The sequence below is a fragment of the Microtus pennsylvanicus genome, chromosome 14, assembly GCF_037038515.1.
Source record: "Microtus pennsylvanicus isolate mMicPen1 chromosome 14, mMicPen1.hap1, whole genome shotgun sequence".
NCBI classification, from domain to species: Eukaryota; Metazoa; Chordata; class Mammalia; order Rodentia; family Cricetidae; genus Microtus; species Microtus pennsylvanicus.
Genome location: NC_134592.1, coordinates 15,303,302 through 15,316,802, shown reverse-complemented (window position 1 = coordinate 15,316,802; position 13,501 = coordinate 15,303,302). Strand labels below are relative to the sequence as shown.

The following is a 13,501-nucleotide window of genomic DNA, read 5'->3' as shown; positions in this document are numbered from 1 at the left end:
AGGGCAGGAGATTGCTAGAAACACGGAGTCCTGAGTGCAGTTGTGTTTGGAGATGGTCAGACACATCCAGTCTGCCAGTTATCTAAGTCTGCAGCGGCAGTCTGGTACATGGGTAGAGCAAAGAGCAAGGTGTCTTTGCTTTGATGGGTTCCCCTGGGCTCATGGGCCAGCCAAAACACCATCCCCTGTGCACAAGTTTGAAATGCAAATGAGCTTCACTCATATCCTCAGCAGAATTACAAGTTATTTTTTGTCGGAGTTCCTTCCGATTGTTTTCTTTCCTCCTCCTTCTCCTCTTCCTCTTCTTTTAAATGCATGAGGATGTTTTGCCTAAATGTAAGAGTACCTACCGTGTGCTTGTCTAATGCTTATAGAGGCCAGAAGAGGGCATCAGATCCCTTGGAACTGGAGTTACAGCTGGTTGTGAGCTGCCACGAGAGTGCTGGGGATCAAAGGTAATTCTTCTGGAAGAGCAGCCAAGGGCTCTTAATGGCCTAGTCATTTCTCCAGCCCTGATCATTTTCAGGTAGTTGAAATGAAGAGAATTAAATCTGTGAGGGCTGAATTTTGTTGGTTCTTCACTATAGAAAGTAGTCTGAGCATGTTCCAACCTGTTCTTTCATGATTGTGCATGCAATCTTCTTTACCACTTTCTTTTCTTTCTTTCTTCCTTCCTTCCTTCCTTCCTTCCTTCCTTCCTTCCTTCCTTCCTTCCTTCCTTCCTTCCTTTCTTTCTTTCTTTCTTTTTTGGATTTTCGAGACAGGGTTTCTCCGTAGCTTTTGGTTCCTGTCCTGGAACTAGCTCTTGTAGACCACGCTGGCCTCGAACTCACAGAGATCCGCCTGCCTTTGCCTCCCGAGTGCTGGGATTAAAGGCATGCGCCACCACCGCCCGGCTTTTACCACTTTTTTTATCCTTTTATTCCACCTTTAATCACTGGTAACTTTCTGAGTACTTACTAGGTGTCTGGTATCTAAGAATAAAGAATCCATAAGTACTATATATATGTGTATTTTACACACACACATACACACACACACACACAGAGAGAGAGAGAGAGAGAGAGAGAGAGAGAGAGAGAGAGAGAGAGAGAGAGACAGACAGACAGACAGACAGAGAGAGAGAGAGAGAGAGAGATCAAGTGCTAAAGCTGTTATTAACTCACCTAAATCTTATGACTATGTTAGGTACCCAATCAGTTCTAGGCAGTGTCTTTAAGACTGGGATGGAAACATAAGTGAGATGCTTCCCAACATATTCCTATCTTGATATAGAAAAATAAGCAGGTAAGTGAACTACGTGAATCTGTAAACGCATTGTGAATATGTAAACCGTACAAAGATCTCAAAGAAGGAAGGGCCTATAGTGTCTGCTTTCCCATGCAAGTTTGGAAACTCATTGAAAGGAGCTGCCCCTGCATTTTAATGCAAGTTGCTATAAAAGTACATCCATTCAGCTCACAAATATGTTTGAATGCCTGCAATCGTTGTGGAATGATGGTTTTAAAGCTCTTGAATTATCAGCAAGCCATTGAGTTGGGGGATCTTTGACTTTTCTCCTTATTTCAGCTTGTTGCCCAAATCCTGTGCTATCATCAAGTTTCTTTTTAGATAGTAGAATGATTAATGATGTTCCCTAAATTCTCCACATAGACCTTCTGAGTGTTAAAAGTTGAGAAAAGTCCCAGTAATAAAACATCATTGTGATAGTGGGTGTGAGGAAGTATAAGCCGGCCTGGCATATTTCTCGGATATTTGGAACGTAAAACTATACATTAGCATGAGTGTTTCTTGTAATGTCATTATAAAAATTAAGATGAATGACAGGTCAAAGACATTTGGAAGAAAATGGATTCTGTTGATTATATAATTGATATATTTTCCAGGTATTACCTATTTATAGTTCTTCTCAGAAAAATTGTTTATAATCAAATACCATGGGTTAAATGAAACATTAGATATTAAAGTTATTGCTGTCTTTGGAGAGGATGTGTTGTACGAACCCAAGGCTGTCCATCTGCAATGTGAATGTATTTCTTTGGGAGAATGCCCAGAAGCAAAAAGGAGAAAAGGCAAGTCTGATAAATGGAGGATGTTACTTTAGAATAGTGATTAGCCGAACAACTGCTGACGATTGCTTTGATGTTGTGTCATGAACATATACCGTGTGCATGCTGGCTCAGTCTCAGAACTGTATTCTCGAGCGTGTCGTAGAGGAAAGAGCACTGGATCATGAGTCAGGAGAACTAACCGCTAGCCCCGCCCTACCGCTACCCACCCGAGTGCCTCATTTCCCCACCTTTCAAATGAAGTGGTTAGGGGAAAAAGGGCTCTAAGCGTCTCTGTGTTCTGATACATTATTGTTCTGTGGTTCTCCGTTCCACACCTGTCAAAAGCATTTGACTTTTTTTAAGTTGCTTAAGCCAGCGTTTCAGTTAGACCCATCCAGGAGCTTATTCCCATTGGCTGTTGGGAACAGCAAAGCCCTGCTTCTCCGGGACTTCATATGTCTTCTGCTAACTGCTGACAGTGAGCCATGCCACCTAAAAGGCTCCTGGCTAGCCTTAAAGATTGAAAGGACAAACGGACAGTATTGAGAACTCTGTGGAAGAGGAGACCAGAGAGACGTTGATCATCATGGCTCCTTGGGATTTGCAAAGAGGAATGACTAGAGCTGGGCCATTCACTACAGCCAGGTCAAAGGTCAGGTCAGGAATGTGGACAATGCTGGTGACTCCAGGTAGGTGTAGGAGGGTAACGACACGTGTCCCTCCTGTCTCGAGACTGGGAAGCCAGTCTCAGAAAGCTATTAGGATGGTTTCTGATTTATGCAATTCATTGGAAGAAAAATGTGACCACTATTGTTTGTGTTTTTATTGCCACACATCATCGTATTCTTACTTGATATCCACAAAGTAAATACACTCTTAACATATTCATAGTTAGGCATTCATTAAATACACTTTCATGATTCTTACTGAGTTAAAAAAAATGATTTTAGGGCTGGAGAGATGGCTCAGCGGTTAAGAGCATTGCCTGCTCTTCCAAAGGTTCTGAGTTCAATTCCCAGCAACCACATGGTGGCTCACAACCATCTGTAATGAGATCTGGCACCCTCTTCTGGCTTGCAGACATACACACAGACAGAATATTGTATACATAATAAATAAATAAATATTAAAAAAAAAAAAATGATTTTAATTGATGCCATTATACAGTGGACACACATTTTTTTCAGGGAATTTTAGAGTTTTGAGGTTTTTTTTCCTTCATAGTAGCTATAACTCTCTAGTGACAGAGACTTATATTTATTGCTATTTTGATAACAGGAAGCTTATCTGGAGATAATTAGAAAGCTATTAGAATAATGCTTTTCTTAGTGACTGAAAAAGGAATAGACAGTACGTGTAAGGATATTAGCCCAGATAAAAATAATTTTAATTGTTGAATGCAGTTATAAGAAATTAGGTGTTTTGTATTAGTGTTTCTATCATGGAATTCCAGTAAAAACTTATATGGATTTTTAAAAATATGGATTGAATTCTCATACATAATCATTCCCTTTGTGTTTGATACATATTACAAGAAGGTTCTTCTTTTTCTTCTTCTTTTTTTTTTCTTTTTGCTTTTATCTAGTTTCTTCCAAGATCCGGTACTTGCAGGAATATCATAATCGAGTTCTCCACAACATTTATCCCGTGCCATCAGGAACAGACATCGCAAACACCCTGAAGTATTTTTCCCAAACATTGTTAAGGTAAGCCTTACATACCCTTGACTTCAAGAGAACTATTAGGTAGTATCGCTGAATTGATTGGGACCTAATTTCACACTGAGCTGAAAGTCTTGAAAGGCCTTAGCCTTCTAGTGCTCTGTCAGAAGAGTCTGGGCTCCAGCCCCCTGGGTGTGTCTAGCAGATCAGAACCCAGTTTCCTTGGAAACACGGGCCGCACGATAGTGTCCTGCTTCCTCAATTGAGAGTTCTTTGGGGAAATCTGCAAATGGTAAAAACGTTGTGTGTTTGACACAACAGCTCAAGATTAAGGGAGTGAGATTTGAGTCTCTAAAATTGAGAGCGAGGAGCACTCAGAGTCTAAAAGAAGTGGAGAGTTAGATGGCGGCCTAGGCTTGCTGCTGGTTAGTGCAGGAGTTGCAGCTGCTTCCATCCTGTGTCACACCTGATAATAAGTACTGCGAGGACAAGGGAGCAACAGCGCTGGAGCTCTGTTACCCTGTCTCCTTTTACTGCAGGGCAGAGATCTGAGGGGGCATCCCCTTTACCCTTGCCACTGATACAAAAGAGCAAAGACGAGCCTTTTCCAGCTGCAGAGCTGTCTTTGGCAAATAGCATTGAATTCAGAATATTTCACTTACCATTACACCCCAGCACTTTGTCTCGCCATTGCCACATCCCTCTTTGAGTTTGCCCTGGACTCACGGCCGTTTCTGCTATTTAGACAACAGCAAGAGTTCTGTAAGTCAGGCATGGAGAGGGCATACCTTGGAGTGAGTGTAGTGGCACTTGACTTTCCAGGCATCTGGCGTTTGTTGTATGCGGACAGGCTGATCACTTATAGAGAGACACATCCTGCGTGCAGCCAGTCACTGGTCTTAGGGATTATGCCTACCGTTCTTCTTTGGATATTGTCTTATCTTTAGGATCCTGAGTATCCCTGTCCTAGTATGGAGGGATTCTGTTTATCAGGTTCCTGAGGTGTTTTAGGCTCACGTAGCTGGTTTAGGACCCTGGAGCAAGCTACTTCCCCTTTTCACAGGGCATAGCACAGTTAGCCAGGTTTTCTTAGTGATCACCAGGTGACTGGGAACCGAGGCATCCTATTCCATCCTTTCACATTCTCCTTTCGCCTTTGAGGCTGGGTGCCCCAAAGGGACACTCTTTCCCATATTATAACCCACAGTGAGGGACACTTTTCTGGTAGGAAACATTGTGGATTCCATTTGTGAAGAAATGGCGACACCTTTGTTGGCTTCAGAGTGTGCCACTCAGGGCTTTGAAGTTGTGCCAGTAAGTTGAGAAATTTAGGACACCGTGAGGGTTCTGTTTCTATCATTATGATGAGGTCAGGGGTAACAGCATCTTCATGGTGAAACTGGTGTTCTAGTAGCCTGTTCTAGAGATGGCCAGAGAATATTTGTGTGACTGAGTCCATCTTAAAGGGGTATCAATATCAATAGCCGTTAATGGCGACAGTGGCAATAGCTATCATCACCATAGCAACATTATATTATGATAGCTATATTTCTTCACATCAAGTGCTGCTCCAAGCTCTTTAAATGTGACATTTCCTTTAGCCCCTTGTAATCAGATAAGGGCTCTACTGTACATATTTCACAGATAGTGAAACTAAGTCACAAGCGTGGTCCAATACGTTGCTCGGTGTTACAGATCTAGTAATTTTGGAGTCATTAGGTCATTGGTGATCTTAATCCACAGCCCACGCTGTGCTACCTGCGCTGGGCTGCTGCATTCTGGTTACTGTCACCCGGCAGGGATACTTCTCTTTAATAAAAACTTGATTTCGCCCTTGGGAATGCTAGCTAGCATCTGACAGAAAGTCGTAGAGTGCTGTTGGCTGGCTATCTGTAAAATCAAGGGAAGACAGGGAGTGTTTAGTGCTTGGCGTCCATTCGGAACTTTTGCTCCATGGAGCTGAGCTGAGGTGACGGTCGCAGTTCCACCTTGCTCAGAAGGTAGCTGCAGGTGGTGGAGCAGAGCAGCCTGGCAGACTCTGTGCATGCCCACAGAGACACATGTGCACAAGACATTGACGAATGTAATGCATCATGGATCAGACTTGAATAGGAATATTTACAGGTCAGCTGTTTGGTCTGAATCCTATGTATTTCTTATCTTCTCTATGCCTAGTGCAGCTTTTTTTTTCTTTCATTAAAAAATGGAAACACAAAACCTTTATCTTTTGTTCTTTATACTGAACCACGTTAGAAGCCCTTTCACGGTTGGCACCTGCGTCCATTCCAACCACACGTATATTCCTTCCTCTTAAGAAGCTAGTAGAAAGTTTAGGCCACATGAGACGAACTAGGTCTTTGGCTCTTTGGTTATTGCCGGTAAAGTTCTCCACCACAAGCAAGGTGGTTCCCTTTGTGTTTATATAATTTTCACATTCAGAACTACTTGCTGCTTCCAGAACTCACAAGCAAGGTGGTTCCCTTTGTGTTTATATAATTTTTACATTCAGAAGTACTTGCTGCTTCCAGAACTCACAAGCAAGGTGGTTCCCTTTGTGTTTATATAATTTTTACATTCAGAACTACTTGCTGCTTCCAGAACTCAGGTTCTTGCAAAGAAGTAGGAAGAACAATCTGGGTACTCTGGCTCCTGCCTGATGTATCCAAACTAGGGAGCTGGAGGCAAGAGGGAGTGAGACCCTGGGAAGGACTATGTGGTACCATTTTGCAAAGTTCAGGTGGCTTTATTTGAGTTAGGATTACATCGTTAGAATGCTGGTTCTCTGGTGTCTGTGCATTCGGGAAAGCTTTGAATGGCAAAGCTGAGGTTGGCCTAGATGGTCAGTGTCCGTCATTTAGTCCACTGGAGGAGAGAGAGTGCATGTCACCACAGCTGACTATAGCACTGGCTGCAGCATCTGCATAAGATAATTCGCCTGCCGAGGTTCTCTCTACTCAAGTTGGAGAAGTCCTCTGTCATAGGCAGTGTACTGAGCCCTGTGCCCAGAGCAGCTTTTGTCCTATCACAGGGATCTGCAAAGGCGGGCACACACATACACACAGACACGTATACACACACATACACACTAAATTGACTTTTGTCAATTTTCGTCCAGTACAGAAGTTTTCAGAAGCCTTTTCTGCATCAGGCGGTGGCTGGAGGCCCTGGCTGGGATGACATACGCATGCTGCATCGTGCTCATTCTAACTTAGCAGGGTCGCAAGTCTGGCAGTGGACACAGACTCACAGAACTTTCCCGCAGAGGTTGTTCTGCTTACGTGCCTCTTAGCATTAGGGGTGGCAATAAAGATTGTCTAATTTGCCGTCGCAGGCTCAGAGATGGTTGTTCACTTCATGCTAGGAGCATACTGTGGTCACATCTCCATCATCTAAGGTCTTTAAGGATCTTGCCTTCACCAGGTGGCTGGATATTTATCAGCTCCTAGTGTCCTTCCTGTTTCAGACTTGTTGGGAATCTTCCGCTGTGTCTCTCTCCTGGTGTTCTTGGAGCTGCTCTAATGTAAATCTTTACATTTGCTACCAACTTGTTAGAAAATGTAAATACATTTTAAATAGGGATTCCAGTTTCAGCCCAATATTCTTAATAGAATAGGAATTTCTAAGAACACACACATAAACACATGCACATATATACACTCATATACACACATAGATACACATCATATATGCATACATACACACATGCAAACTCAGACACATATACATATATACACACAAATACAGATACACACAGAGACATGCACACACAGACACACAGATACACACAGACACAGAGATATGAGAACACACACATACATACAGATATGCATACACAGACACACACAGAGACACAAAGACATGAAAATACACACAGACACACATAGATACACACGCAGACACATACAGAGACACATACACACAGACACACACGGATGCACACATACACACACAGGCACACACACATAGACACATACAGAGGTATGTACACACAGGCACACAGATACACACATAACACACACACACACACACACACACACACACACACAATCTAAAGTCCACAGGATAGTTTTAAAGTGTAGCATAGCATATAGTCAATTTGTTTAGTGCATAGATGCAGTGCAAATGTCAAAGTGCTTAATTGTGTAGAAAGTTGAATTGATGGATTAAATTTCTGTTCAAGGAAGGCCTCAGGACACTCAACCCCCTTGCCAACCCCAGGGGTCTTCCTCCTTCTTGACAATGGAAGCCAGTGCTCACAAAGAGGGTCCGAGAGGGAAAAGAGAGGTGAAAAGCTGGCCACAATGTCTGACTCTTCTGACAGGGCATTCTTAATATTCTTTTTGATTGAATCTGTATATAAACCTTTGGGAAAGAATTTCAGGTGGATGTGGAAATCGTTGATCATTCCCAAGTTAAACAGTTTGGCTGGGGAAATAAGTAATTTTTTTTCTCTGAATAAGACATCATAAAACAAAACATCATAAGATCACAATGCATTGTACATTAATTCATGAACCCTTCTTAAGTTTCCACAATGAACACATTTCCTTACATTGAGCCATGAATGGCGATTTAAAACTGGTTTCATGGATAACTCATTTCCGCCATTTTTTCCTCAACTTCACCTGCTAAATCTCAAGGCAGAGAGAGAAAGTTGTACTGTTTCAGCGCTGGCATTCTTCCCTCCCTGAACGTAGGACACTGTCATTGCTGTCACCTGGGAATGCACATGCACAGGAGGGAAAACTATCACAGAAGCAGCTTCCAAAGTTGAGCCATTAGCGCTTGCTGCAGCCCCTCCGGCTTCGGAACAGCAACGTGTAGTTAAATAATGTGTCACATCCCCCACCAAGGCGGTGGTTGACTAGACTTAAAGGACACTTTACATATCATGCATTTATGATATCCGGCTACTTTTTTTTCTTTTTGAAGAGACGCTGGCAGCTAGCCAACATGTGCTGAAATTTGGGAAACTATATCAACATGTCCATTTTGTGACTCTAAAGGGATTTCAGGGGATAGACTCATAGGACTAAAATTGTTGGTAACTGGACTTATCAATAATGTAACATGTAAATATGGTAATCTGAGAAGTAATTTCGTTGTGTGGGAAACTAAAAGTCTGATGCAAAAATATGTGTTCTCTATAATAGAGGTAGGCAGACGGTGAGAGGTGGAATAGCGTTATCCTACTGTACAGCTTAAGGTTACAAAGCCCAGTATAGCACACACTAATGCAGGTAAATTAAATCCCTTTTAACAAAAACAAAGACAGCAGCTCCTAAGTTCTTTATTGCTAAGAAGTATTACATAACTATTCTGAAATTATCTTTATTATCATTATTATTATTGTTTTTCCTTGGACATTGGGTAACAGAAGACAGAGGAAATGGAGGTAAATTAGGCACCTAGAAAATAAAAAGCATGTAGTCATTTTTTTTTACATTGTAACATATTTCTGCGCTAAGAGAAAATTAAAAAAAATTCAATGTCGACTTGACATAACAAGCATGCTGGCACTAACCAGTTCCTCACACCACTGTGACATTGTAGACGTCACACCGTTAGCTGAGAATTTAGTAATGTTGGATGCACATAGAGTAAGTATAAGACAATGAAAAGAAGCATTTAGAAACTGTTTTCTATTTTTACTAACAAATAAGTATACCATAGGAAAGCACTTACGTGCTGTAGACGCTATAGTGCGTAACGGTTGCCTACTGGAAAATAGCATAATCTCATTTTAAAACCTAAACATTTGGTTAAGAAGTAATTTGACTTTTAAACCAACAACTTTTCTGCTTTGTAACTTTTACTAAAAGTTTCATAGATTTCAATGGAGACTAAAAGTAGAACGATATTTAGAGACAACATTTATTCTCATTAAGCTTTTTTAACTTTCTACATGATCTTTTCTCTAGTTTTTAGTGAGTTTTGTTGACTAATAAAGTAAGTAACAGCAGTACCATCAGAGATCTTGTATGATGCACAGCTTTTCCCGTAGATGACGCTTGCTTAGCTCTTAGAGTTTTCACGGTAACTATTTAATAAACACTGTTTGTATTCATAAAATAAAATGTTTCCTCCCAACATGCCAAATTAAAACACACACACACACACACACACACACACACACACACACACACACACACACTATCTTTAGTTCACCAACACACGCTATGGGCCATTTACTATATATTATTTTATAGCTTTTCCAATGTAGTTTAGTTAACACTTTAGAAATATGTATTATTTCTAAGTTCATATGCCTGTTTAAACTTCATTATCTCAAATGATACTGACAGAATGTCATGAAACAGTATCATAATATACATATAGACATTATTTTGATGCAATAAACATGTGATTTTTAAGACTTTCTTAATAAACGCACATGTTTATTCTTTGCTAAAACATGTTTCTGCAAGTGCCATACCTATATTTTGCAAGTTTCTATCTACATGACGAGATAGTACTGCTGCGTTGCTTTGAAAACTCGGTATGATTAGGAGTGAGAGCCCTCCCAGATGAAGCCAAGTCAGCGTTCCTCATGCTAGGAAACCGCTCCTTCGCCAAATTGACAAACTGTAAAACATGGGTTTGGCACTGAAACATGCATTTTTATATTTTTGCTCCTTATAAACCAGATAACACATGAGATGCAATGCAACTTCCACAAAGTCCACCTGCGTTGTTGACATCTCTGAGCACATGGCTGTGCGACCAGCACTAGATCCGTGCTGCGGTGGCAATTGCATCTTATGTGGGTGTATCTGGTGTTTTATTATTTGTTTTAGAGTGTCATTTCAATGTAATGTGCTGTTCTTTGTGTCTTTGTTGTCTCTTTTTTTTCTTTGTCCCCCCAACAGCATTTTGTCCCGCACAGGGAAGAAGGAAAACCAAGATGCCTCCAATTTGACAGTGCCCATGACCATGTGTCTTTTTCCTGTGCCATTCCCACTCACCCCATCTCTAAGACCGCAGGTCAGTTCCATCAACCCTACTGTTACTCGCTCCCTCCTTTACAGCGTCCTGCGAGATGCTCCTTCAGAACGCGGCCCGCAAAGTCGTGATGCTCAGTTGTCAGACTACCCTTCTTTGGACTACCAAGGCCTCTACGTGACTTTGGTGACTCTCCTGGATCTAGTTCCTTTACTACAGCATGGCCAACACGGTGAGCATTTTTACTGAAGTCTTTGGGAATGTCCATGTGTGCTTATGAATATTTATGGTGCTGAGCAGGCGGGCTTGGAGAATGTTGTTACTGTCGTAAATCTCTTGAAGGGTTTTGTGTGTCTGAAGCCTTTCTGACGATGAAACTTAATAATGGTGCTTCCCTTCCATTCATTTCACACGGTCCTTATGCCCAGCGTTGTTATTCAAGGGGTTGGAAGCAGGAGACAATGAACTGGAGATGGTGAATATAGCAGGCAGCTCCCTTCACTGATCAGTTTATTGTGGTGACTCTTGTTAAGGCCACAGTTGAGAAGCTGAGTTTGAAGCTTTGCCCCAGAAAATATAAGAGGTTGCGTTTGAAGAGCAGGCTCTAATCCTTGACTGATTCTGAGAGTTTCAGGGGCAAACCAAAAATTCTCTCCGGGACTCACTTTTCCTGGTAAAACAAATGCCTGATTTATTTAACAACCAGCAGTTACTGCAAAATACTGGGGCAAGGGTTATAGCACACAGTGTTGCCGGTGGTATTTAGAGTAGAAGCCGTTGGTGAGCAGGCTTCCTCTCTCCGCCCCATTCTACTGTGTCTTTCCATTATTTGTCCCCTCTGTTCTTCAGATCCACACAGAGGGGTGCAGTGATGTCTGCTTAGCTATCCACTATGGATTTGGGGGAACTTAAAAATTCAAAACTGTATGGAGAGTAGAGATTTGCTTCTTAAATGCAGTTTAGAAGCCTGAGCTGTCTTTAAAATATTTGCCATTTGGCCCCTGGGAGTGTGATAACCGAAGAAGTTTCATTGTACAGAAAAGCAAGCTTTGGTGGTGGGGGTTGTTTTATTTTTTAATATGGTTGTCTGTCCTAGAAGAATGCTTAATGACTGGTTTAGTATGAAGTGTTTGTAATTGAAATTTTCTAAAGTTTCCTTTCATAAAGTGATGAAATTATTACTGAATTTGCTTTTCTTGTCTTTACAATGCTGTATTATGCTGTGGAGTTGCTTATCTTGAACCCTTTGCTGTCTTAAACCTACCTAGCCTCTTGTGCTACAATCCTCTCCCAGCTCAGAACCAAAATGAGACAAATTGGGAGCTTGTAGATGTCAAGTGGCACCCAGTCCTAAATTCAGCATGGACTCATGTGTCCCTGGGGAGAGTCACCGGGTCAGACTAGATGCCCTTTATTTTTAAGATTTCTTGATTGTGGTATTTTGCTTGGTAAATGGCAATTCACATAATGTGTGAAACTTGACAATTTCAGTATCGATGATTTATGTTTTTGCTCTCATGCCTATGCCTGCCTTGTGACCTTATCTTGATATTTATTTATTGTGTTCTTCTGAATAATATAGCTTAGAAGCTAGGATAAAGCTCACCAGCATTCTAGCGAAGGGTTTAGAGAGCCCAGGCAGCCCCTTTCTCTCAAGGTTCTCTGCACAACCTGGGCCACAGGGAACTTGGAGATTGCAGATCCAGTGAGAATCTCTGAGGACTGGTCCTGCCAGCTGATGCTCTGAGCGAGCTTCCTGCCAAGCTTCTTCTGATAGAGAATGATTGACTGCTCACTGGCTAGAGTCTCTGTCCTCATTCCGGGTCTAGGTGGCCTATAGGAATGAGCAGGAGTAGTTCAGCTACGGGTGAATTGTGATTTGGGCAGCTCCTGCTTTCTCCGTATCTCAGTTTCCTTGGGTAGAAAAGACCCCAGGTGGGCTTCCAGGCCCTTTCAGTGCTATTAATCTGTAATTAGGCTTTTTAGCCTAAGGCTGAAAAAGGCTCAATGAACATAGCTGAGGTGTCTTTTATGCACAGCCTCATGGAATTCACACAAAAATACCTGTGAATTTTCCGCTTATTGGTCTGAGCTCAAAGGCGATGTACCTGAGCTGTTCAGGTTGCGTGTTGACCACACTGTCAGCTGACAGGCCAGTCAATATAGTTTGTTAATTCTCACAATTATTAGAAATAATTTGAGGAATGCACATGATTCTGGAAGATGAATCAGAGCCAAAGCAGACCAGAGTCTGAGACTTCACTATCTTAATGAATACAGAAGTGATCCATCTTCATGTCAAGCCTTGGCTGATGGTCTATATTTCAAGAGGTTCAGAAATATCACAGTGCACATCAAATGTAATGGATTTATTCTTCATGCTTTCTAAAGCTGAATAGTTGTGGTTGTTTTGAAGGCCCTTTATGTTTACTTCTCATGCAGGTAACAATGATAGTAATATTAATGGCAATAAGTACTAGCTAATGTTTTTGGAGTACATGCTATGCTGAGTTCTTTGTATTTATTTCATCTAAACTTCTATCAAGCCAGGTAGGTATTGTTATTATCTGTATTTTAAATCCTTGAAAGATTATTTTGAGGAGGATTAGCTTCCCTGACAATGAACAGGATGCAAAGGGCTGTGCAGTACCAGCCCCTAGCTTCCTTTCTGCGAAGCACACCTAATTTAGAGGTCACAAACTACCTTGCTGCCCGAGACTACAGGCGTAGGACCAGTGTGGCTTGGCCAGTGTAGCAGAAATAGCCAGGTCTTAATTTCTAATACTGCCCTGGACTTTTCTGAAAATTCTACTGGGCACATCACTGTATTTCAGTTATCTTTATGAA

At 41.6% G+C, this 13,501-nt stretch overlaps 1 protein-coding gene across 12 annotated transcripts in view; it reads left to right on the top strand.

Moving 5' to 3' along the window:
- Unc79 (unc-79 subunit of NALCN channel complex) overlaps positions 1–13,501 on the top strand; it is a 242,092-nt gene that overhangs the window by 38,025 nt on the left and 190,566 nt on the right. For 9 of the 12 annotated variants that reach the window (XM_075947626.1, XM_075947624.1, XM_075947619.1 and 6 more), the window contains exons 2-3: positions 3,637–3,757; positions 10,582–10,886. In XM_075947626.1, coding sequence (XP_075803741.1) covers positions 3,637–3,757; positions 10,582–10,886 — 426 coding nt within the window. The remainder of the gene's footprint in view (positions 1–3,636; positions 3,758–10,581; positions 10,887–13,501) is intronic. The other 3 variants (XM_075947625.1, XM_075947627.1, XM_075947623.1) reach the window with 1 other exon arrangement.